This window comes from Nycticebus coucang, chromosome 10, assembly GCF_027406575.1.
Source record: "Nycticebus coucang isolate mNycCou1 chromosome 10, mNycCou1.pri, whole genome shotgun sequence".
NCBI classification, from domain to species: Eukaryota; Metazoa; Chordata; class Mammalia; order Primates; family Lorisidae; genus Nycticebus; species Nycticebus coucang.
The window spans coordinates 16,541,150-16,568,011 of record NC_069789.1 but is presented as its reverse complement, the minus strand read 5'-3'; the positions used below and the strand labels follow the sequence as shown (position 1 = coordinate 16,568,011).

Here is a 26,862-nt window from a genome sequence, read left to right as displayed (position 1 = left end):
TCCAAAAAACTGAGGAAGAAGGAATCTTCCCCAACACATTCTATGAAGCAAACATCACCCTGATACCAAAACCAGGAAAAGACCCAAACAAAAAGGAGAATTTCAGACCAATCTCACTCATGAATATAGACGGAAAAATTCTCAACAAAATCCTAGCCAATAGATTACAGCTTATCATCAAAAAAGTCATTCATCATGATCAAGTAGGCTTCATCCCAGGGATTCAAGGCTGGTTTAACATACGCAAGTCCATAAACGTTATCCACCATATTAACAGAGGCAAAAATAAAGATCACATGATCCTCTCAATAGATGCAGAAAAAGCATTTGATAAAATCCAGCATCCTTTTCTAATTAGAACACTGAAGAGTATAGGCATAGGTGGCACATTTCTAAAACTGATTGAAGCTATCTATGACAAACCCACAGCCAATATTTTACTGAATGGAGTAAAACTGAAAGCTTTTCCTCTTAGAACTGGAACCAGACAAGGTTGTCCTCTGTCACCTTTACTATTCAACATAGGGCTGGAAGTTCTAGCCAATACAATTAGGCAATACAAGGAAATAAAGGGAATCCAAATGGGAGCAGAGGAGGTCAAACTCTCCCTCTTTGCTGACGACATGATCTTATACTTAGAGAACCCGAAAGACTCAACCACAAGACTCCTAGAAGTCATCAAAAAATACAGTAATGTTTCAGGATATAAAATCAATGTCCACAAGTCAGTAGCCTTTGTATACACCAATAACAGTCAAGATGAGAAGCTAATTAAGGACACAACTCCCTTCACCATAGTCTCAAAGAAAATGAAATACTTAGGAATATACCTAACGAATGAGGTGAAGGACCTCTATAAAGAAAACTATGAACTCCTCAGAAAGGAAATAGCAGAGGATATTAACAAATGGAAGAACATACCATGCTCATGGATTGGAAGAATCAACATTGTTAAAATGTCTATACTTCCCAAAGGAATCTACCTATTCAATGCCATTCCTATCAAAGTACCTACATCGTACTTTCAAGATTTGGAAAAAATGATTCTGCGTTTTGTATGGAACCGGAAAAAACCCCGTGTAGCTAAGGCAGTTCTTAGTAACAAAAATAAAGCTGGGGGCATCAGCATACCAGATTTTAGTCTGTACTACAAAGCCATAGTGCTCAAGACAGCATGGTACTGGCACAAAAACAGAGACATAGACACTTGGAATCGAATTGAACACCAAGAAATGAAACTAACATCTTACAACCACCTAATCTTCGATAAACCAAACAAGAACTTACCTTGGGGGAAAGACTCCTTATTCAATAAATGGTGTTGGGAGAACTGGATGTCTACATGTAAGAGACTGAAACTGGACCCACACCTTTCCCCACTCACAAAAATTGACTCAAGATGGATAAAGGACTTAAATTTAAGGCATGAAACAATAAAAATCCTCCAAGAAAGCATAGGAAAAACACTGGAAGATATTGGCCTGGGGGAAGACTTCATGAAGAAGACTGCCATGGCAATTGCAACAACAACAAAAGTAAACAAATGGGACTTCATTAAACTGAAAAGCTTCTGTACAGCTAAGGAGACAATAACCAAAGCAAAGAGACAACCCACACAATGGGAAAGGATATTTGCATATTTTCAATCAGACAAAAGCTTGATAACCAGGATCTATAGAGAACTCAAATTAATCCACATGAAAAAAGCCAACAATCCCGTATATCAATGGGCAAGAGACATGAATAGAACTTTCTCTAAAGACGACAGACGAATGGCTAACAAACACATGAAAAAATGTTCATCATCTCTATATATTAGAGAAATGCAAATCAAAACATCCCTGAGATATCATCTAACCCCAGTGAGAATGACCCACATCACAAAATCTCAAAACTGCAGATGCTGGCGTGGATGTGGAGAGAAGGGAACACTTTTACACTGCTGGTGGGACTGCAAACTAGTACAACCTTTCTGGAAGGAAGTATGGAGAAACCTCAAAGCACTCAACCTAGACCTCCCATTCGATCCTGCAATCCCATTACTGGGCATCTACCCAGAAGGAAAAAAATCCTTTTATTATAAGGACACTTGTACTAGACTGTTTATTGCAGCTCAATTTACAATCGCCAAAATGTGGAAACAGCCTAAATGCCCACCAACCCAGGAATGGATTAACAAGCTGTGGTATATGTATACCATGGAATACTATTCAGCCATTAAAAAAATGGAGACTTTACATCCTTTGTATTAACCTGGATGGAAGTGGAAGACATTATTCTTAGTAAAGCATCACAAGAATGGAGAAGCATGAATCCTATGTACTCAATCTTGATATGAGGACAATTAATGACAATTAAGGTTATGGGGGGGGAAGCAGAAAGAGGGATGGAGGGAGGGGGGTGGGGCCTTAGTGTGTGTCACACTTTATGGGGGCAAGACATGATTGCAAGAGGGACTTTACCTAACAATTGCAATCAGTGTAACTGGCTTATTGTACCCTCAATGAATCCCCAACAATAAAAAAAAAAAAAAAAAAAAAGAAACAAACAGAAAAAATAAAAAGGTAAAAATGAAAAAAAAAAATAAATGAAAGAGTGTACCACAGCAAAATTTTTAGTGCTGGGTGGGTATTGGGAGATCCAAAGACAGAGAAGATAATATAGTTAAAAAAATTAAATCAGGACATTTTGTGCCCTAAACTTCAGAGAGTAAATGCCTATGCTGCTGTGCCAGGGTCAGAGTTGTCCTGAGATCTGTGCACAGCACTGACTTACAGCACCCAGGAGAGGAGAAAGGATGTCACCGTGGGCTGAGGTCAGACTCCAGAAAGAGAAACCCCAGAGAGTTGCAGAAGGTATATTGGGACATTTGTCATTCTTCATCATTGAATTTGGAAGGAGCGAAAACACGTCCCGGACACAGACAGGGAACTTCGACAGTGCCATATCAGGCCACAGGGGCAGTGGGCTGCAGTGTATTTGTGAGGTTAGGCCTTGGAGAGAACTATGTTCCATGACCCAGCCAGAATGAAAGCCCCGAGCCGAGGGAAGCGGCGAACAGCTTGCACAGTCCTGGCAAACCAGCAGGAAACCTCCGGGGCACTCATGAGCCTGTGTGCCTCCACACTGGGCCCACTCTGAAGTCAGACCAAAGACTGGGCACCACTGTTGGCAGGAGGGGACATGGAGGAGATTTGGGAGGCTCTCTGTCGCCTCTTGGAAGATGGTTCTCCACCCTGTCTGGTGGGCACCTCTGCAGGGCTTGTTCCCACTGAGAAGCTGGGTTTGGTTCCTGACTAATCATCCAGGGATGATTGAGGAAGAAAGTGAGACTCTCCCCTGGTGTCAGCCTTGCCAATAACCTGGGAGGCATCGGGGGTGGAGAGCTAGCTTGCCTTCTAGGCAGTGGGAGTGGCCCTCAGGATAGAAAATCTCCTTTGCAAACAACAGACTTCTTGCCTGGAGAGACATGGAGACAGAAAGTAGAGACCATCTAGAACAAAGGCATCGTTGCTTGACAGACACTTAAAAGTCATCAGCAATTAAGCCTGGCACAGTGGCTTGAGCCTGTAGTCCCAGCTACTTGGGAGTCTGAGGGAAGAGGATCCTCTGATCCCTTGAGTGCAGGAATTTGAGTCCCATTTCTAATATATGTGCTGCCGAAGCGGGATTGCAGGAAAAAATGGAAGATCCATTTTTATTTTTTTGAAAATTCTCCATACTTTTTCCATAGAGGTTATATTAGTTTGCAATCCCACTGCAGTTTAAAAGTGTTCCCCTCCCTCCACATTCACGCCAGCATCCTCAAATTCAGGATTTTTTGAGGTGGGCTAATCTCATTGTGTTTGGTGAGATCTCAGAGTGGTTTTGATTTGTATTTCTCTGATGACATAAGCATTTCCTCATGTGTCTCTTTGGCCATATATCTGTCACTTCCAGAGAAGTTTCTATTCAAATCTCTTGCCCTCTTACGTTTGCTCTTTTATTGCTGAGTTCTCCTGTCTCAGGGGTCAGGTTAGACAAAATCTAGCCCCCATCTGCTTTTATAAATAAAGATTTACTGTGACAAAGCCCTGCCTGTTCATCTGTGCAGCCTCTCTGGCTGGCTGCCTTGGTGCCACAGTAGTGACACTGAGCCCCTGCAGCATGGACCCTGTGGCTCACACAGCAGGAAGTCTTCCCTTTCTGGCTAGCCCCACTCTAAGTCAAATGGGATCGCTGGTGCGTGATCTGTGCCAGCTGTATTCCTGATATGTCCTACTATGATTCCCAAACTGCAGCTATTCTCAGGTTTAGGAGATGTAACTCTGAACACAGGGCACTCTTTCCAGGGCCACCCCCTGGACCAATTTGGTTTCCTGCTGCTCTGCCTTAAGAAGCAGGCCTCCCTCTCTCCTCAGGTCTCTCCAGCGCCCCATGCACAGGTGCTGCCTCTGGGTCAATAGTTTGCCATCAGGGTGTGTCCCGTTCAGTCTAACAAGGAGCTGCCCAGCAAACAGGTGGAGGTGAGGGCAGCTCCTCACGGGGCCCACTTTCCTCCTGACAGGCACACGCAGCTCATTCCTTCACATCCATTTCCATCCACTGCCTACTCCAAGCCAGCTGGCCAGGGAGCAGCCATGCCTCACCTCTACCGGGCCCCAGGGCCCCAGATGCACCCAGTCCCCAAGGATGCCCGGACTACCCACTCTTCAGGCCAGAGCTTCAAGCAGCTGAGGGAGGAGTGCCTGGAGAGAGGTGCCTTGTTTGAGGACACAGACTTCCCGGCCAACGACTCTTCCCTGTTCTACAGCGAGAGGCCCCAGGTCCCCTTCGTGTGGAAACGTCCAGGGGTAAGTGGAGTGGGGGGCGGGGGGAGCTGAGGCTTGAGGGCAGCACTCTCCTGGGGAGGAGGATGTGGAAAGAGGGGCTGGGAGGGGTGGCCCTGGGTATCCTGGGATGTACCTCAACCTGCCTGAGGCATGTTATCTGAACCTCACATGGACAGCTCTGCCGTGGGGCAGGAAATGATGTACTGGCCTGAAATGCTCAGGGGTAGGTGCCCAGGGGTCTGGGTGCACCTCTCTCCCCTGCCCGGAGTTCCTGACTTCCACCAAACCCAGAGATCTGGAGCCAGAAAGGGTCTTTTCAGTGGGCAGTGAACTTGAGTGGAAAGCTTTATGCAAAAAGTACATCTTGGTTTGGAAACTGCCCTGTCCCCGTGTGTGGGTGCTCTCTAGCTTCTGGCCCAGAGCTAAGGATGCTGGTTGTGGGTGGATATTTGGCTCAGCCAGTTCTCTGCACGCGTGTGAGAAGAACACAGGGAAGCAGGTGTTCTCCCAAGAATAACAGATCCCTGGCTCCCAGAGGAGAGTTGGGGTGCTGCCTACCCCCAGCAGTCTGGACATCATGGGTCCCAAGAGTTGCCAGCTGGTGCCAGGGACACTCTATCAATATTTGTATTGCTGGATTAGTCAGGGCTCCACCTCTAATCAGGGGCCAGCTGGCTCTTATACTCTCTGGGTGGGTACTGGCCTGGGAGTGGCGCCTGTGGGGACAGGTGGCTTATGGGCCAGGAGGAGCAGTGCAGAGGGTGCTGGAGCCCCCAGTGAGACCCTGAGTTCTGGTGTCACCCTGCTATTAATTTGTCTTACAATCGCAGTCACATCACTTAACGTCCCTGATCCTCAGTCTCCTAAGCCATAAAATGAGAACAATAATGACTAATGTAGGTCAATGTGTGGCACACAGAAGCTTTTCAGTGAATGACAGCAGTGGTCATTATTATTATTATGGTTATTATCATCACCATCATTGTTATTAGATCTGAATCCCATTTACTTCTTAGTAGCAAAGGATTCACCACAGCTACCTCCTATCTCTCAACAATAAAATAATGCTGCTATCTTAAATATATAACATGTTCATTTAAAAAATGCACATACACAAAAGCTCTGGGCTCTGCAAGGACAGAGCCACAGTGAGCATGAACTGCTACTTATGAAGTCGGAAGGTCTTTGCTGCTGTTTCCTGTTCTAGGCAGTGTGGGATGTATGCACGTGTGTGTGCATACACTTTGGGGCAGGTATTTGACCTTGTGTGGCTGGGCTGTGTGCATGTGTGTCAGTGTGGCTGTGTGCATGTGTGTGTGTGTGTGTGTGTGTGTGTGTGCACGTGTGTGGCTTCATGCACAGGCACATGCTGGCCTGGGGCTGTATCTGTCAGGTAATTGATTCTCACAGAAGGATATACATCAAGTATATCCTTATGAGTGGGGTAATGGCAATGAGCACCCAGTTGCCCGGCAGAGCTGAGGTGAAGACTCCTGGGCACAATTCTCAGATAACCCAGAGCTCCTCTACAGCAGGTTACGGTTCTGTGCATGTGGCTGGCATCAGTGTGGGGTCAGGACAAGGCACCCAGATCATGATGGACACTTGATTGGCAGGATCGACTGCTCTGCTAAGTAAGCAAAAGAGTATTTCCAAAATAAAAAAAAGCAAAATAGTGACCTCTGAAGGGCACTGACCATATCCCTTAGGTCTTCCTGGGCTTATTGCCAGCCCTCAGCCCATGAACAAGTGGGCATATGAACAGCTACCCCAGGCTGCAGGCTGTGGGTGCATTTTTAACTGAGATTTCAGGAGCCCTAGAAGATGAGTTCCAAAGAAGCTGATTGCCTTAGCCCCAGGTGGGCAGAGCCCCTGGCCTGGTGGCCTTTGGCCACTTGCAGCTTTTTTTGTTTACCCAGGGTGCTGTGCAAATAACTTTTTGTTGTTGTTGTTGTAGAGACAGAGTCTTACTCTATTGCCCTTGGTAGAGTGCTATGGTGTCACAGCTTACAGCAACCTCCAGCTCCTGGGCTTAGGTGATTCTCTTGCTTCAGCCTCCTGAGTAGTTGGGACTACAGGCACCTGTCACAACGCCCGACTATTTTTTTTGTTACAGTTTGGCCAGGGCCGGGTTTGAACCCCCCACCCTCAGTTTATGGGGCCACGCCCTACCCACTAGGCCACAGGCGCCGCCACAATTAACGTTTTCTATAGGGACTTAATAGGAAAAGGCTAGAAGCCCCTGCTTAGGGAGCCAGGTTACTGACCTCAGCTCCTCTTATTTTAAATGGAAGTTGGCTTGGTCTACAGAACTGGATGCAGCAAAGTGCACCTTTCTGTGCAGGTTCAGCAAACAGCTAGGACTCAGGGGCTTCTAGCCCATGGCCAGGGAGGCTTCTTGGGCCCGAGTCTGCCCTTGCTCGGGGTCCTCACCTGTGCTTGTGGTCCTTCCTCTCCAACCTTCCCCTGCCAAGGTCACCTCGCTCTTCCTGGGAATCGCCCATGACCTCTCCCAGCCAATAGTGGGGCTCCACCCCCAGGAGCCTTCCCAATGAGGCTCTCCATCTCCTGCTTAGTCAGTGCCTGGCCTGGGCACAGATGACAGGAGACACAGGAGCCAGGACCTGGCAAATTCCATTCTGCGCCTGGGATTCAGGAAAACAGAGTGAGAGCCACCACTAATGAGCATCAGGGACCCATGGAGAATGTGGGCCGTTTCCACACTAAGGGCTGCCAGATCTCCTTGACTCACAGTAACTGCTGTGATCCATTGGTGATGTCTGCCCTGGGCACAAGCATGGCCCTGGGAATACAGATGCTGTGGGTCAGCTGTTCCAAGCTTGTCATTGAGAACTGGTGCTCGACATGGTGGATATAATACTTGTGCTAGAAGAATAGCCAATCCACTTGGAATGAAATAAAATAAATGAATGAGAAGCAGACACTCTCCACCCAGCAGGTGCTGCTGACGGGCCTCCACGTGAAGGTGCCCCTCCTGGCCTCCAAGGTGGCACTCCTGTCCTTCCCCATCTCCTTAGGTACCTTTGAGTACCAGTAGGAAAAACTCACCCTTTTGCAGATACCAGAACACTCTGCCCAGGCTGGTAGGGCAAAGGAGGTCTGTAAACGCCTAGGGAGATTTCTGCAGGGAGGACCTCAACTCACTTATTCATTCTTGAACTTTCCCTTAACTATCTTCCATCTTTTCCAACGTGGTAGAGAGAATAAAAGAAAAAAAAAGCCAGCAAAGAAGAAATTAAGTACACCAGAATCACTTGAACACTGGTATTTTAAAACTTTGAATTGCAATTTCTTTGTACTTACTGAAGCAGATTCAAAGAGGCTGGGCTGGGCTAGGCTGGAGGTGAGCATGGAGCTGCTTCTGGAGTGCAGGGGCTGGCAGGCTAATCACGACACTGCCCGCCCCCTCCAGAAGGCCCCATGGCCAGGGTGCCATCTGCACCACTCCTCAGCACCTAAAAGTGCATGTCTCAGCAGGCTGGTGGGACTACAGGTGGGGCGGCCCTATCTCCAGCACCACCTTCTTGTCAAACACAGCTGTGCCTGGGAGGAGGGCAGGCAAGTGCAAAGCCAGGGCGCATCGTAGGACGGTGGGGGCCAGTCCTGCCCTCAAGAGAGCCCAGGGCAGGCAAGGATCACACCAAGGGGGTGACTTGAGGACTGGGGGAGTACATGGGGGTCCAGGGAGGGTGACAGTCTCCGTGTGGAGAGAAAGTGAGGTCACTGCTAGTTGTCATGCAGGGGGCTGTGCACCTAACTAGTGTGTAGAGAAAAAGAAAGGGTGTGCCGGGTGGGGGTCCCCAGCCTGCTGGGAGATAGCCACCATGCATCCACCTCCCTCTCTGGCTGCACCTGCTTTCTCCCTCTCTCTGTGTTTTTTTTTTTTTTTTTTCATTGTTGCTGTTGTTTGGGTTTTTTTTTTTTGCAGTTTTTGGCTGGGGCCGGGTTTGAACTCACCACCTCCGATATATGGAGCTGGCACCCTAGTCCTTTGAGCCACAGGCGCCGCCCTCTTTTTTTTTTTTTTTTTTTTTTGAGACAGAGCCTCAAGCTTTCACCCTGGGTAGTAGAGTGCCATGGCATCACAGCTTACAGCAACCTCCAACTCTTGGGCTTAAGTGATTCTCTTGTCTCAGCCTCCCAAGTAGCTGGGACTACAGGCACCCACCCCAACGCCTGGCCATTTTTTGGTTGTAGTTATCATTGCTGTTTAGCAGGCCCGGGCTGGATTCGAACCCACCAGCTCTGGTATATGTGGCTGGCACCTTAGCTGCTTGAGCTACAGGCACCCAGCCACCTGTCTGCTTTCTGCCCTGCAATTCCTTTCCTATTTCTTGCCTAAACCCAGAATTCCTCCTCCCGGAGGCCCCCCACTCCTCCAGCCTGTGCGGGACCCCCAGAAACCCTGTGCACCCTGAGGCCTGAGGCCTTGGCCTCTCCTGCATACTGCCTCCCTGCACCCTGTGTTGCTCCTCCAGCCTGTAGCAGGGGCTGCCAGCTGCTCCAGAACAGCCGCATGGTCCCCACAGCCACCAAAGCACTAAGTACATGGCAGAAACCATCACATAGCCAAAGTCTACACCACCCACATCTCCAGACCTTGTTGGGAATGTGCTTTTCCCTTTTTAAGTGACTTACTGTACTTAGTGGAGGGAAGTCTGTATCTTTGTCTGAGCCTCTGATGAGGTACAAGGTGAACAGAACAGGCCCTAAAAGCAAACATTCCAGGATGCTGGGCCTCAATCAGTGTGCCAGGAAAACCACCTGCCCCTCAGGGCTCCCGGGGCTCCAGGCAGTAGTCTGGGCTCCTTTCAGGCCCAGATACCCGCCAGCACACACTGCTGCTTGTCTGAACTCGCCCACCGCTATCCCTTCCTACCCCACCCTCGAGACGGTGCCCTGACTCACAGATATGCTGACCCACAGGGAGGGCAGCCACACAGCCAGGCCCCTCCCCAGGTTACACCTGTGACTAATCGGTATCCATGTGGTGAGGATTTCAGAGTTTTCTCCTTTTATATTTTTCTTCTAGTTGGATGCAATTTGATAAACTCTCCTGAACAAAGAAACCAATTGCAAGATGGGATGTAGGAGGCAGTGGCATCTGCAGTCACAGCTGGCACAGCCAGTGTTGCAGCTGTCAGGGCCAGGCCAACACAGGACAGGATGCTTGGGAAAGGGGTGGGGGCAGGAAGGACAGAGAGGAGGCAGTCTCTGCACGCACAGTCTGACACTTCCCCAGGGGCTGGCGTGGCCTGCCATAGGAGTGAGAATGCTGGCAATGGGGCATTGCTTGTTAGGGCAAGTTGCCTGGTGGGTGCTGGGCAATCAAGACAGGGAGGGCTTTGGGGCCTCTTGGGCTTGATTTTGGGGCAGAGGCTTTAACACACATTCTGCAACAAGCCTAGAGTGTCCAGCTGGGGTAGCAGAAGACACAGCCTTAAGGCACTAAATGGGCTGCTCAGGGACCCCCTGCTGAGCAGGGCCAGCTACCACCAAGACTCTGTGGCCAACAGACATTTTCCTGGTTTGCCATGTCTGTCTCCCCCAAGCCACCTGCTAGCTGAGGGTGAACAGCAGTGTGCCGGTTGAAAGTTGGCAGAGGGCCCACACAGACAAGCCAGGAGATAGCACCAAGGAGCCACCTCCCCACCCTCACTGCCTTGCTGACATGTGAGGGACTCCAAGGCCGCCTGGACTGAGGGCGGGAATGCATGGGGGGCGTCCTACCTCTGCCAGGCCTGGGTGCATCCAGTGGCCCAGTGCTCTGGGAAACTTGCCCAGCTCAGCTTACTTGGGTGTTTTAGAGACGGGGACTCTGGGCATCTGCCTCTCCACCCAGCTGCCACATCCTGTCACAAAGAGCATTGTTGTCTAGCATGTCGGTTCTTTGTCCTGGGGCCCCGGACTTCTGAGAAATCTCTGTCCTCCTTTGATTGTGTGAACACAGGACAGAGGGTGGAGGTCTCTCTGGAGAGGTCCCTGGACGGGGTCAGCCCAGTTACTGCCTGGGATGCTCCACCTCCAGTCTGGGCCCCTCCATGGTCTTGGTGTCTAGAAACAGGTGGGAACAGCCCACGCTGACCTGCACCCCACCCAGCTGAAACAGTGGAGCATTTGCTATGCCCAGAACTTATGTCAGTGCCTCACAAGTAGCTGTTCCCTCCAGCTCTTCCTTTGTTCGAGTCTCTACTCACCGTCCACTCTCCCCAGAGTCACCTCCCACTCTGACGGCTCTAACTACAGCAGCCTGCCTGCCCTGGCACCTGCCACCCCAGCCTTTCAGATTCCTGGGTCATGGCCTGGTTTCCCTACCACATGGAGTCCCCGGAGGCTGCATGAGGCAGGGACTTTTAGTCTCTTCCTTGCTGTAGTCCAGTGTCTGGGATGGAGCCTAGCATCTTGAAAAAATGGAAAGAACGTATGAATTTTACAGAGCTGCTTTCCAACACTTCCTTGTCTTTTATACATATCCCTCCATATTATATATGCATATATTAATAATACATATTAACACATATATGATTTTAGGTGATACATAATAAATATATTACTATACAATGCAAAACCATGTGAGAGGTATGTGCGTATCTCCCTCTGCATATAGCATAGATCATACAGTTTTACCAAAAGGCGTATCTAGAAGCAGAAAGAAGCTGGGGTGGTGGGGAGAGGGGTTTATGTGTAAACAGGCCCAGGCTGTGTTGTGTGCACTTTCACTTCATTTTAAGATGAGGAGATTAGAGCCCAGGGAAGTCACAAAGCTCACACAGGTGAGAGAGCCGGGTTCTGAACACTCAGTCCAACACCAAGCCTGGTGCTTGAGTAAAGACAGGAATCGTTCATATATGGCCACTGTCCCCTTTCGCCGTCACGCATGGTGTGAATCTTTGTGGCCAGAAGGCCGTGCTTGGGGCTGGTTGGGAGGCAGATCCCATTTCTGGGAATGGGATTTATCAGAGAGGAGTCCAGGTTTGTGCAGGCACAGAGCCCAGGCCCTTCAACTCCACATGGGAAGGAAGCTGAGCAAACGTGGGGAGGACTTCCTCTCTGTAGGACAGAGGAGACTCTGCTGGCTAACGGCATGGCACTCGCTGCTCTAATCACCCTCCTGTTCCTCCAGGAAATCGTGGAAAACCCAGAATTCATTCTTGGAGGGGCCACCAGGACTGATATCTGCCAAGGGGATCTGGGTGAGTGTGAGAGGACAGAGCATGGCCAGAGGGATGTTGGGGCTGGCAGGATGGGGCAGCCATGGCAGCACAGGGTCCTGAGAACCTGCCGAGCACAGGGGTTGGGGAGACAGCATTGATGCCACCCGTGCCTCACTCTCTCTCCCCAGTTGGTCTTTGCCCCCTCTGAAGGAAGCCCTGTGGTCCTGAGCCCCTTGCACTCTTGTTCCTCTGGAGGCAGACACATCTGTGATCTGGAGCTCACAGCCCCGGAGTTTGCAAAGGATAGAGACGCCCAGCAGTGTTGGTTTGGCCTTCCTACCCCATGACGGCAGTCACATTGGCACACATGAACTTGGTCCCCCCTGACGTCACTCTCTTAACGCATTGCCCTGTTTCTGCTCACTGACCACCCTGTCACAGATGAGGAAACAGGGGCTGTGGAAGGCCAAGTGACTTGTGCAAGGGCACAGAAGTGATGGGTGGGCAGCCAGGCTTTGAGCCTGGACTGTCTGGCTGCAGAGACTTGCTCCTAACCACTTTACACACTGCCTTGAGGGGCTTGTACTTTGGGGAACACCCCCCTAGCAGCCCATTCTCCCTCCTGCAATTGACCTGAATTGCCCCCAATTCAGTCAAATCTGGCCTGGCATTTTAGGATGTAATCCAATTAGGCTAGATTTACCTTCCATCCATCTATGGAAAAAAAAGAGTCCACTTAACAACAAAAAAACACAAAAAAACACACAAAAAAGTAAAATCAGCCAAGAGAGCAAGTCAGTACATAAGTACTGACTTATTTACAACCAAGGTTATTGCTGTGTCTAATGGTTAAGGCAACTCATGGTGAAACCTCCATGCCAAGTACCTGAGCTACCCTAAACACAGAATCCCAAAGTCACAAACTAGAGGTTGGTAGTTCATTAGAGTACAGACAGGTGGATAGATGATGGAGGGACGGGTAGTCAGGGGAACAGACAGACACGTGGATGGATGGTGGATAAGTAGACAAGTGATAGTTAGGAAGGTAGTGGGATGCGAGGTAAATGTACAGGTAGTTACAGATGGCTGGTAGATAGATGGCAGATGACAACATTACAGTTGACCCTGCAGCAACACAGGCTTGAGCTGTGCAGATTCCTTACACACAAGAATTTTTTCAACCAATGCAGATGGAAAATACAGTATACAGAGGATGCGGAATCCGCCTCTGTGGACGGCTGACTTCTGGTACCTGCAGGCTCTGCAGTGTGGACCCTGAGGCTTGGGCATGTGCAGTTTAGTGTACTAGGAGGTCTTGGAGCCAGCCCCACATGGGTAATGAGGGAAGACTGCATGGGTTTAGAGTTTTCCAAAATTTCCCATTCAGATGGTCTTCCTTTACTGAGATTCTCCCTGCTGCTTCCTGCCTCTCCCTCCCCTGCCCCCGCCATAGACCTCCACTGCCATTCAGAAGGAAGACTGGGCAGGCTCCTTTGTCTTTACACGTTTTGGCTTGTAAACGTGTATTCAACCTTAGTAGGTGGTTAACTGTAAATGTTACTTTGTTACACTTTTATTACACCCAAACACTGTACATAGCATATATATATGTATATATATCTCATAAATCATGAAGGATAACAATAAAATGAGCAGCCAGTCCTGTTAGTGCCCCCTGAAAGACAACGCCCAGCATGGAGCAGCAAACTGGCCTGCAGAGGGGGCACTTCTGGCACAGCTGGGAGGGCAGTCCCTCCCTTCTGCCCAGGCCCAACAGAGAGAAAAGCAATTTTGTTTTGCTGTTGCGTCTCTCAATTTATTTTAAATTGTATAAATAACATTGACTTCTGAATCTTCCCGTCCAAAAACACAGGGAGTATCTGGCTGAACAGACACAAGATGTTTGTGCTCTCTGGCCAGAAAAAGATACGTGTTTTCCTCAATTGGGCAAAGTTGGAAGAGAGGGAAGAAAAAGTCAGCCCACAGCAAAGGTCACTCTGTTAGACTCCCGTGAGTTGAAAGCAGAGACTGCAGCCTTCTAGCAGTGTCCCTTCCTAATGGCATCCCTCATAGCTGACCCGAGGCTCCCCAAACAAGCAAGTGCATCAAAACCGACCTTCCTGTGCATGGAGGTGGCATGTGCCCTGTTGGTGACACCCTTGAGACAGCCAGAGACAGAGTGATTGAGAAGTGGCCCTCCTACTGTAACACCCTGGGGATTTTCTCTTGCCTGTGAACAATCAGAAACCGGTCATACTATAGTGTCCCAAGTCCAGTCAGACATAGTATTTTCCAGAAATGTGACCTTTACAGAAGCCATGACAGGTTCTTAGGTTTCAATGATATTGATATTTTCTAGTGAAAAAAAAATAAAATCCATACAAAGCTGAGAGGCCCTGTCCGGTGCGAGGATGCTCCCGGATCCCGCTGACACGCATTTCACAGGCAGCGTCTGAAACCCTGCAAGGTGCAAACCGGGGGTCTGGGCCTGTCCTTTCTCGAGGCGGGCAGAGGAAGGCATCTGGGAGTCCAGCAGGACACAGTTAAAATGCCGTCTGATGTTTGACTTTACGTTTCTGTTTTCCTCCTGATGTCTGTCCATGAAAGACACAGCTGGTTCCATAGATGAGTCACTAAATCTTGAAAATCCAAAATAAAGTAAAGCAAATGAGTTACTGCCACCTGTAACTACACTGAGACTGGGCTGGGGAGAGGCGTCAGCCCAGAGAAGGGCACACGGGCACACAGGCACCCAGGGGCTATTTCTGACCACTCTCCTCTAGCGCTGCAGAGCCAGCTCGGGCTGCACCCTGAGATGTGCGCCCCCATCCCTACATACTAATGTGACACTGACAGCCTCTGTCCTCCAGAAGGAAAGTCAGTCGCTGGAGTTTCTCAGAGCTGATGCGGCAGAGCCACATGTCCGGCCCTAGGTGGACATGCCCTTCAGCAGGAAGGCGGCAGATGTCCTGGAAGCCTGGATGAGCAGGCCTGGGAGGCGGGAAGGGAGGACAGAGGTATTTGTTAGCATTCTGTCCATTTTTAAAAATGCAGAAAAGATGTAGCCACATCTGGAACTCCCCACATTCCCTTCTGGCACAGAGTTTTCCCATTTCCCAGGAATTGGCAACAAACACTGTGGTTTATGGCTTTCGTCTTGCAGGAGACTGCTGGCTGTTAGCTGCCATCGCCTCCCTCACGCTCAATCAGAGAGCGCTGGCCAGAGTCGTCCCCCCAGACCAAAGCTTTGGCCCTGGTTATGCCGGCATATTCCATTTCCAGGTAAGAGAGGGGCCCGAACTGGTGGTCTCCCCTCTCTGGGGCCCCGCACGACACCAGGCGCACATGTGCTGGCCATGAACCCTGGGAACAAGGGGGCCGTGTCTGTGTGAAAGCCACTGTCTCAACCTTACTAAGACTCAGCTTCCTCCTGGAATAACTTCTGAACACACTGGAAAAGCATTATAGGCATTGAATAGTGGCCCTAGTGGAAAGTATAAAACTTCAAGGCTCAGCGCCCGCAGCTCAGTGGTTAGGACACTGGCTACATACATTGGGGCTAGCAGGTTCAAACTGGCCAGGGCTGGCTGAATAACAATGACAACTACAACAAAAAAATAGCTGGGTGTTGTGATGGGCACCTGTATGTCCAGCTACTTGGGAGACTGAGGCAAGAGATTGCTTAAGCCCAAGTGTTTGAGGTTGCTGTGAGCTGTGATGCCACAGCACTCTACCGAGGGTGACACAGTGAGACTGTCTAAAAAAAAGAAAGAAAGTATAAAACTTTAAGTGATTTTTGGCCAATCTGGAGGTCCATCCATTAAGTGTTATATTATTTGAAATTTCGTATGCTTTAAAGAATCAATTACCTAAAACAATTCTTCCTCTGGGGAACTAGACAATCTTTTACTAACCAGAGAGGCTCTTCCTATGGAAGAAACATCAGTTTGGAGATCGTGAGGGAGTTCATCAAATAAAAACTGAGAGAAACACAGAGATGGCGTGCCTGCCGGAGTCCTGGGTGACCTGCAGCCGGGGTGCACAGAGCAGGCTTGTCCCCAGGAGACTTGTTTCCTGGTCCCTTACCTCCCCTTTGTATCTGCATGTCTCCTGCCCCGGGCCAGGTACAAAGGCCTCTGCTGACACATAGGTTCCTGCTCAGGGCCAGCCCTGCGCCTCCATCCCCATCTCCCTCAGTCGAATACTCAGATGCACTCTCAGGTTCAGTACCTACAGTGCAGAAGTGTCCAAAATCAGAGATGGCACGCAACCACGTGCAGCTCAGGGAGTTCATGTCCACTCCCAAGGCTCAGGCCTTCTCTGCTGGCTGCAGACAGAGCTGTCTTCTGATCTGGGGAAACTCTGTCCTCCCCTCCCGCAGACCTGCCCCTGCCTCACCTGGCTGTCTCCCCTCTACCCCTCTGGCTTCTGCTCATGCACAGCCTTGGCTTTGTGGTGTCCCGGGCCTGGCCCATCCTGTTCCTCCTGAACACACCAGGGAGGAAGGACTAAATCGGAAACACCACCATCTGATCTTGGGCTCCCCAAATGTCCTCTGCCCCAGGGAATGTCACAACTGAGAGGGGCCTTAGAAATCCCCAGACACAGCCCTCTCATTTGACCCCTGGAAACACAGAGTCCCAAAAAGGGGAAGTGGCTGATCCAAGGTTACAAAACAGTAAGTAGCCAAACCAGGTCCAGCACTCAGGAGCTCTGGCTCTGGTGAGAGCAGAGGTGCTCTCTGCTGCTCCCCTGCTTGGTCAGGCCGGGTCTGGCAAGGTGGGTGCCTGTCAGTCCCAGTCTGGGGATGCCCCACCTGCTTCCCCCTCAGCCTCATGGGAAGCAGAGCACTGTCTCCTTTGTTTTCCTGTCCCTCAGCCACAGTACAAGGTGTGCGTGCCAGGAAGTTAGTGGGGCATCCTGAGCTGACCCCGGTGAGGATGGGCAGCCTGAGGCTCGCTCCATCCCTTCCCTACTCAGCAGGCCTGGTCATTCAACACCTGTCCCCACAGTGCCTCTGTTCACCTTGAAGCAGCAAGTGGCCCCGAGAAACCGAAGTGACCAGGTGTCAGGAGGCAAGGTGCCCAGGAGAAGCCTGAGTGGGGCCCAGCTTGAGCAGGGGCAGGATCCTTTCTTACAACATGCACATTCCACCTCAGCCACGCCCTGGCTGGCCAGGCCTGCTTGGGATTGAGCCAGAGATGTAGGGAGAGACGCTCAGGATGCCAAAGCAGAGCCGAGGCAAACAGCTGCTGGAGCATCCACCCTCCTCCCTGACCCTCCCTTCCTGCTTTCTCCAAGCTCACCTCTCAGGCCACCTGAACCAGAGGCACAGGGAGGGGCAGGTCCCTGCAGGACACCAGGCAGCCCAGAGCAACTGTGTGTGGTCCTTGACTTCTTTTTTTTCCTTTTTTTATTGTTGGGGATTCATTGAGGGTACAATAAGCCAGGTTACATTGATTGCAATTGTTAGGCAAAGGGTCCTTGACTTCTTTCTTCCCATCCTGCTCCCTGCAGACCACGTGCAGGCTCACACAGATGCACACATGGGTTCAGACAACACACACGTGCACATATGCATGCACACACACATGCCAGATGTGGGAGCAAGCACACAAACATGAACACTGCACATACACATGCACACCTTCACACATGTGTATAGACAAGTGTGCACTCCTATGCATTTGCACACACCCTCCCTCACTTCGTGGCACCACACCTGGCACCTGGATCACCAAGTTCACCTGCTTCCCTCTGTGTGAGTAGAGAAAAAGTCAGTCTTAAGGGCCCAGCTATGGGTGAGGAGGAAATAACCATTAAGGAACGTTAGAGCTAGACTGGAGAGTGGTAGAGAATTGGAATTCTCAAGAGCAAATCTAAACCTTACACTGCCACCCTGCTCCCCCCACCACACACACATACACACTTCCTGGTGAAGAGGAACAATTCATCCAGAGCACAATAGTGTGTCCTCATGTGACTCCCATCTTGCCACCCCTACCTCATGCCCCCACGGGGATGGGTTGGCAGAGTCTTCTAGCCATTGTCAGGGTGGGTGGAATGCTCAGCACACAGCTCAGGGGACACAGTCAGGTGACCACATCATGGAACCCATGAGACAAGTAGGGCAGTTTGGTTGTGGGGTGGCAGGGAACAACAGGACAAACACCTGCAAATGGACCCTGGGCCTCCCACATGATTGACTTGCCTCATAATTTCTGCTTTCACCCTGGGCAACAGTTCTGGCAGCATAGCGAGTGGCTGGACGTGGTGATTGATGACCGGCTGCCCACCTTCAGGGACCGCTTGGTTTTCCTCCACTCTGCTGACCACAATGAGTTCTGGAGTGCCTTGCTGGAAAAAGCCTATGCCAAGTGAGTGCCAGCCCCCCAAGCCCAGCTAGGGCAGGCCCCCATCAGAGCACAGTGCTATGAACAGAGCATCCAAGGATCAGGGAGGCGGAGGCTCTGGGTTTGCAGGTGGAGCGGCAGGGCCTCCTGCCTGGGGCTGGGCAGGGATAGAAAAGGGGAAGCCAAAGCGGCTTTACTGTCATGGCCTAGATGTACCCTTGTTTAGACACAATGGCTACATATGTCTCCCTGAGTCACAAATCCAGCCTTGAAAGAGCTGGGAGGGGCAGGGGAGGTAAGTTCTGTCTGTGCCAGTAGCACTTGGCACTGTTGACTTTCTGCCGGACACAGGTGCAGATGTCCACACGGCCACCCATGTGGTATACAGACAGCAGCTGTTCCGCCCCACACCACTGCAGGATGCTCCTTGTTTTACTTTTAAAGAAATTGTGATAAAATATATCTGACATAAATCTGTGATTTTTCAACTGGTGTGCCTTGAGAGGATATTAGGTGTGCTGAGAACATTTTTAAAGATCATTAATTAAGTTATTTTGGAAAATAGTTCAATGCACAGTAAGTATATTCTTTCTTTTAACTCTTTTTTTTTTTTTAAGAGTTGTAAGATTTGTGGTATGTTTTATTTATTTATTTATTTATTTATTTATTTATTTATTTATTGTTGGGGATTCATTGAGGGTACAATAAGCCAGGTTACACTGATTGCAATTGTTAGGTAAAGTCCCTCTTGCAATCATGTCTTGCCCCCATAAAGTGTGACACACACCAAGGCCCAACTCCCCTCCCTCTGTCCCTCTTTCTGCTTCCACCCCCATAACCTTAATTGTCATTAATTGTCCTTTTTTTTTTTCTGTTGGGGATTCATTGAGGGTACAATAAGCCAGGTTACACTGATTGCAATTGTTAGGTAAAGTCCCTCTTGCAATCGTGTCTTGCACCCATAAAGTGTAACACACACAACAAGGCCCCACCCACCTCCCTCCTTCCCTCTTTCTGTTCCCCCCCATAACCATAATTGTCACTAATTGTCCTCATATCAAAATTGAGTACATAGGATTCATGCTTCTCCATTCTCGTGATGCTTTACTAAGAAAAATGTCTTCCATGTCCATCCAGGTTAAATCGAAGGTTGTAAAGTCTCCATTTTTTTTAATGGCTGAATAGTATTCCATGGTATACATATACCACAGCTTGTTAATCCATTCCTGGGTTGGTGGGCATTTAGGCTGTTTCCACATTTTGGCGATTGTAAATTGAGCTGCAATAAACAGTCTAGTACAAGTGTCCTTATGATAAAAGGATTTTTTTCCTTCTGGGTAGATGCCCAGTAACAGGATTGCAGGATCAAATGGGAGGTCTAGGTTGAGTGCTTTGAGATTTCTCCATACTTCCTTCCAAAAAGGTTGTACTAGTTTGCAGTCCAACCAGCAGTGTTAAAGTGTTCCCTTTTCTCCACATCCACGCCAGCATCTGCAGTTTCGAGATTTTGTGATTTGGGCCATTCTCACTGGGGTTAGATGATATCTCATCTAACCTCAACCCCAGGGTTGTTTTGATTTGCATTTCTCTAATATATAGAGATGATGAACATTTTTTCATGTGTTTGTTAGCCATTCGTCTGTCATCTTTAGAGAAAGTTCTATTCATGTCTCTTGCCCATTGATATATGGGATTGTTGACTTTTTTCATGTGGATTAATTTGAGTTCTCTATAGATCCTAGTTATCAAGCTTTTGTCTGATTGAAAATATGCAAATATCCTTTCCCATTGTGTAGGTTGTCTCTTTGCTTTGGTTATTGTCTCCTTAGCTGTACAGAAGCTTTTCAGGTTAATAAAGTCCCATTTGTTCATTTTTGTTGTTGTTGCAATTGCCATGGCAGTCTTCTTCATGAAGTCTTTCCCCAGGCCAATATCTTCCAGTGTTTTTCCTATGCTTTCTTGGAGGATTTTCATTGTTTCATGCCTTAAATTTAAGTCCTTTATCCATCTTGAATCAATTTTTGTGAGTGGGGAAAGGTGTGGGTCCAGTTTCAGTCTTTTACATGTAGACATCCAGTTCTCCCAACACCATTTATTGAATAGGGAGTCTTTCCCCCAAGGTATGTTCTTGTTTGGTTTATCGAAGATTAGGTGGTTGTAAGATGTTAGTTTCATTTCTTGGTTTTCAATTCGATTCCAAGTGTCTATGTCTCTGTTTTTGTGCCAGCACCATGCTGTCTAGAGCACTATGGCTTTGTAGTACAGACTAAAATCTGGTATGCTGTTGCCCCCATCTTTATTTTTGTTACTAAGAACTGCCTTAGCTAGACGGGTTTTTTTCCGGTTCCATACAAAACACAGAATCATTTTTTCCAAATCTTGAAAGTACGATGTTGGTATTTTGATAGGAATGGCACTGAATAGGTAGATTGCTTTGGGAAGTAGAGACATTTTAACAATGTTGATTCTTCCAAGCCATGAGCATGGTATGTTCTTCCATTTGTTAATATCCTCTGCTATTTCCTTTCTGAGGATTTCATAGTTTTCTTTATAGACGTCCTTCACCTCCTTCGTTAGGTATATTCCTAGGTATTTCATTTTCTTTGAGACTATGGTGAAGGGAGTTGTGTCCTTAATTAGCTTCTCATCTTGACTGTTATTGGTGTATACAAAGGCTACTGACTTGTGGACATTGATTTTATATCCTGAAACATTACTGTATTTTTTATGACTTCTAGGAGTCTTGTGGTTGAGTCTTTGGGGTTCTCTAAGTATAAGATCATGTCGTCAGCAAAGAGGGAGAGTTTGACCTCCTCTGCTCCCATTTGGATTCCCTTTATTTCCTTGTCTTGCCTAATTGTATTGGCTAGAACTTCCAGCACTATGTTGAATAGTAAAGGTGACAGAGGACAACCTTGTCTGGTTCCAGTTCTAAAAGGACAAGCTTTCAGTTTTACTCCATTCAGTAAAATATTGCCTGTGGGTTTGTCATAGATAGCTTCAATCAGTTTTAGAAATATGCCACCTATGCCTATACTCTTCAGTGTTCTAATTAGAAAAGGATGCTGGATTTTATCAAATGCTTTTTCTGAATCTATTGAGAGGATCATGTGATCTTTATTTTTGCCTCTGTTAATATGGTGGATAACGTTTATGGACTTGCGTATGTTAAACCAGCCTTGCATCCCTGGGATGAAACCTACTTGATCATGATGAATGACTTTTTTGATGATAAGCTGTAATCTGTTGGCCAAGATTTTGTTGAGGATTTTTGCATCTATATTCATGAGTGAGACTGGTCTGAAATTCTGCTTTTTGTTTGGGTCTTTTCCTGGTTTTGGTATCAGGGTGATGTTTGCTTCATAGAATGTGTTGGAGAAGATTCCTTCTTCCTCAATTTTTTGGAATAATTTCTGCAGTATAGGAATAAGCTCTTCCTTGAAGTTTTGATAGAATTCTGGTGTGAAGCCATCTGGACCAGGGCATTTTTTGGTTGGAAGATTTTTTTATTGTTTCTTTGATCTCGGTGCTTGAAATTGGTCTGTTCAGGAGCTCTATTTCTTCCTGGCTGAGTCTAGGGAGAGGGTGTGATTCCAAATATTTATCCATTTCCTTCACATTGTCAAATTTCTGGGCATAGAGTTTCTGGTAGTATTCAGAGATGATCTCTTGTATCTCTGTGGGATCAGTTGTTATTTCCCCTTTATCATTTCCGATTGAGGTTACTAGAGATTTTACCTTTCTATTCCTTGTTAGTCTGGCCAATGGTTTATCTATTTTATTTATTTTTTCAAAAAAGCAACTCCTTGTTTCATTAATTTTCTGAATGATTCTTTTGTTTTCAATTTCATTGATCTCTGATTTGATTTTGGATATTTCTTTTCTTCTACTGAGTTTAGGCTTAGATTGTTCTTCTTTTTCCAATTCCATAAGATCTCTTGTGAGATTGTTGATGTGCTGTCTTTCTGTTTTTCGAATGTAGGCATCTAAAGCGATGAATTTTCCTCTCAAAACTGCTTTTGCAGTATCCCACAGGTTTTGATAGCTTGTGTCTTCATTGTTGTTATACTCAAGGAAGTTAATGATTTCCTGTTTTAATTTTTCCTGCACCCATGTGTTATTCAACAGAAGATTGTTTAATTTCCATGTCTGTGGGTGGGGTCGAGCATTTTTGTTAGAGTTGAGTTCCACCTTTAGTGCCTTATGGTCTGAGAAGATACAAGGTAAAATTTCAATTCTTTTGATTCTGTTGATATTTGTTTTGTGTCCCAGGATATGGTCAATTTTGGAGAATGTTCCATGGGGTGATGAGAAGAATGTACATTCTTTATCTTTGGGGTGGAGTGTTCTATATGCGTCTGTCAAGCACAGTTGTTCTAGGGTCTCATTTAAATCTCTTATATCTTTGTTTAATTTCTGTTTAGAGGATCTGTCCAGCTCTATAAGAGGAGTGTTAACGTCCCCTGTTATTATGGTATTATCAGATATCATATTGCTCAGACTGAGTAAGGTCTGTTTCAAGAATCTGGGAGCATTTAAATTGGGTGCATAGATATTTAGAATTGAAATGTCTTCTTGTTGTATTTTTCCCTTGACCAATATAAAGTGACCATCTTTGTCTTTTTTGACTTTAGTTGCTTTAAATCCACATGTATCTGAAAATAAGATTGCAACTCCTCTTTTCTTCTGAATTCCATTTGCCTGAAAAATTGTCTTCCAACCCTTGACTCAGAGCTTTAATTTGTCTTTTGAAACCAGGTGTGTTTTTTGCAGACAGCAAATAGATGGCTTGTGTTTTTTAATCCAGTCAACCAATCTATGTCTCTTCAGTGGGGAATTCAAGCCATTATCATTTATTGAGACAATTGATAAGTGTGGTAGTATTCTATTCATCTTTTGGTGAGAGTCCATTGCTTAGTTTTATCTTTTGCATCAGTGTGGAGGTTGGGTTCTGTCCTTTAATTTCTGAGTTCTTACTTTGCTGCTGATCCATTGTGGTGGTCAGTGTGCAGCACAGTTTGAAGTATTTCCTGTAGAGCTGGTCTTGTTGTGGCGAATTTCCTCAATGTTTGTATATCCGTAAATGATTTGATTTCTCTGTGAATTTTTAAGCTCAGCTTAGCAGGGTACAGAATTCTGGGCTGGAAATTGTTCTGTTTAAGTAGATTAAAGTTAGATGACCATTGTCCTCTTGCTTGGAAAGTTTCATTAGAGAAGTCTGCGGTCACTCTGATGGATTTGCCCCTGTAGGTCAACTGGCGCTTACTCCGGGCAGCTTGCAGAATCTTTTCTTTTGTCTTGACTTTGGACATGTTCATCACAATGTGTCTTGGAGAAGCTCGGTTAGAGTTGAGGCGACCTGGGGTCCGATAGCCCTCTGAAAGCAGTGTGTCAGAATCTTTGGTGATATTTGGGAAATTTTTTTTTATAATATTCTCTAGTATGGCTTCCATTCCTCCGGGGCATTCTTCTTCCCCTTCTGGAATTCCTATAACTCGTATGTTGGAACGCTTCATAAAGTCCCATAATTCTGACAGTGAACGTTCTGCTTTCTCTCTCTTCTTTTCTGCCTCTTTTACTATCTGAGTTCTCTCAAGAACTTTGTCTTCTACTTCTGAAATTCTTTCTTCTACATGGTCTAACCTGTTGCTGATACTTTCCATTGCATCTTTAAGTTCCCTAATTGACTGTTTCAGTTCCTTCAGCTCTGCTATATCCTTTTTATGTTCTTCATATTGTTCATCTCTTATTTGATTCTGTTTTTGGATTTCCTTTTGGTTATTTTCCACTTTATTAGCAGTTTTCTTCATTGTTTCCATAATTTCTTTCATTGTTTTCAACATGTGTATTCTAAATTCCCTTTCTGTCATTCCTAACATTTCTTCATAGGTGGAATCCTCTGCAGTAGCTACCTCATGGTCCCTTGGAGGGGTTGTTCTGGACTGGTTCTTCATGTTGCCTGTAGTTTTCTGCTGATTCTTCCTCATGAGTGGTTTCTTTTATCTGTTTCCTTGCCCTAATTTTCCTTTCACTTCCTCTTGCTCTTGAAGATCTCGTGCCTGTGGACTAAGGGTTACAGGACCAGAAGGGTGAGAAGATTGAAGAGCAAAAAAGGGAATGAAAGAAAGGAGGACCGAGTGATAAGAAAAACAAAGAAAAATAGAGAAAGGAAAGGGGTTGGGTAAAAGGAATATTGACAAAAAGAAGAGAGGCAGAGAAAGAGGGAGACAGAACAATATAGGTGTACAGTAGGGTACTTTGACACAACCTTAAAAAAAACACCTTGTGGGTGTGCCAGTTGGGTGGTTCCCTTGAGGTCAGCAGCTCTTTGCTAACCAGATCAGACACAGTACCCCACCTTCACCCAGTAGAGAGGAAAGACAAAAATTGTATAAATCAAACCAAAACAAGCAAACAGAAAACTTTACGGGATAAAATTGGGTGAAAAACTGAATAATAGCAGTAGAAACACTAGCAAAAATGAAGTTCTAATTATTGAAAAAGATAAGAATGGGAAATTATAATTAAACTAGAAAAATTGAGAAAGAAAAAGGATCTGTATGGAAAAGGTTGAGCTTATAAAACAAAACAACATCAACAACATCAAAATAAACAAAAGAAACGACCAAACCAAAAAAAAAAAAAACAAAAAACAAAACACAACCAAAAACAAAGCAGTATGTATATGTTATTGAATATTGTCTGGGCAACACGTGGTCTTCTGGGGTATGAGATGTTAATCACAGTTCTGATACGACTGGAGGGTGCTGATTTCTCAAAGCCCAGCAGGTAAACACCCTAAATCTCTCTTCAGCCCACTTAAAAGGCACTTTGAACTTGTTCACTTGCTGAGCAGAAGCTTTCCCAGGAAAGTGCTTGTCGCTGGAATCACTGCTGAAGTGGCTATCCACTTACCCAGTGTGCCAAAACTGGTCTCACTCTGCCCCTGAGGGTTAGGGCTGCAAGGCGGCTCAGACCCTGCCCTTAGGCTACTTGGTCGCTGGGTTACCAGCTCCCACCGAATTCTAGCTCTGCAACCCTGAGGGCGGAGCTTGCCGGGGCAGATCGCTCACAATGGCTCCCTGTGACCCAATGCCAAACACCATTAGCTCCGTCTGGCTCAGCGGCTCAGACTGGGGCCCTAGACAACGGCCAAAGATCTCCGCACTCCCGCTCAGGCTCTCCCCAAGGCAGTTCAACTGAGTGCCAAGTCCAAAGACACCAAAACAGTTCACAGGTAAGGCCTTTATGGTTTGCAGTCTCGCTGCTACTGAACTTACAGTTGCGGGCGGGTTTAGACCGATTGAACACATGCGACCACTTGCCGGTTTTCCACTGTTTTAGTCCTCCTCTTGGGGTCCAGAAGTCTCTTGCTGACTCCCTGTATCCACACAGGGGTGATGATAGACAGATCTCACCAGCCAGAGATGCCCGGAGTTCTATCTCCCCAGACTCACGGTGCCCAGATGCAAGAAAGCTGTTACTTGGCTGCCATCTTGCTCCACCTCTAGGGCACAAATCTCTTAACTCTTTTTTTTGTTTGACCAACATAATTTAATTGTGCCTCAGAAGTTTGACTATAGGTTCAAGTGTGCCATGAGATTAAAAAAAAAAAAAAAAAAAAGTGTGCAGCTCAATGGCCTAACGTATATTGTATAGCTATCGCCACAGCCCATCTCCAGGAATTTTTCATCTTGCAAAACTAAAACTTCATCCCCATTAACCAATAATTTCTGATTCCTCCCTCCCCCCCAGCCCTTGGCAATCCCATTCTACTTTCTGCCTTGACTAATCTAGGAACCTCAGATAAATGGAATGGAGATACTGGATTTGTAACCACTATCCAAATGACCTCAGTTCCCTCAGGCTCTCAATTCCCAGCCCACCAGCTTGTCAGCAGAAGGTCACAGTTGCATGAATTTGGTCCTCTAGTGATGACAGAGCTCCTAGGAGCCACTCTCCAGTTCATCAAAATCATTAAGCCATGGAAATCCTGTTCTTAGAGACAGAAGCAAGGGTAATCTTGCTTCTACCTCCAAGTGGGACCATAAAAATTGCAAAATAAAACAAAGATGTACTGCCATTAAATCAGTCCTAAAATCAGCCATCAAAGAAGAACCGAAGATGCTTTCTTTTGCCCCCCTGTTCCACCCAGGTCTGTGCAAACACCATCAGTGCCACCAGACAGGCTTGAGTGGACAAAGAATACTCTTTCCAAGCCCAGCAGGTGGAAGGCAAGCCCGGTTCTGTCCTTTCGTGAGTCCCCCAATTGTCACGATGCAAGAAAGTCAAAAGAAACTATGCATCATCTAGTTTTTAAACATAAACAAAGAAACACAAACATTCTAAACTTAAAGAAAATCTTTATTTTGGGATCATTAAAAATGGTCAAACATGATTGAGAGAACACCTCACCGAAAAAGATATATAGATGATGTAATGGTTTTATGAGTTTTATGAGTCAGCTTGATTGACCTAGGGAATGCCCAGGTGGCCAGTAAAACATTATTTCTGTATGTGTCT

At 47.0% G+C, this 26,862-nt stretch overlaps 1 protein-coding gene across 3 annotated transcripts in view; it reads left to right on the top strand.

Annotated features, from left to right (window-relative positions):
* The first annotated feature begins 4,499 nt into the window (after positions 1-4,499).
* Positions 4,500-26,862, top strand: part of CAPN9 (calpain 9) — a 274,380-nt gene continuing 252,017 nt past the window's right edge. For all 3 annotated transcript variants that reach the window (XR_008383157.1, XR_008383158.1, XM_053606696.1), the window contains exons 1-4: positions 4,500-4,832; positions 11,956-12,025; positions 15,150-15,268; positions 18,230-18,363. Coding sequence is in view for 1 of the 3 variants with exons in the window: in XM_053606696.1 (XP_053462671.1) it covers positions 4,620-4,832; positions 11,956-12,025; positions 15,150-15,268; positions 18,230-18,363 (536 nt within the window). In the remaining 2 variants the exon portion in view is untranslated. The remainder of the gene's footprint in view (positions 4,833-11,955; positions 12,026-15,149; positions 15,269-18,229; positions 18,364-26,862) is intronic.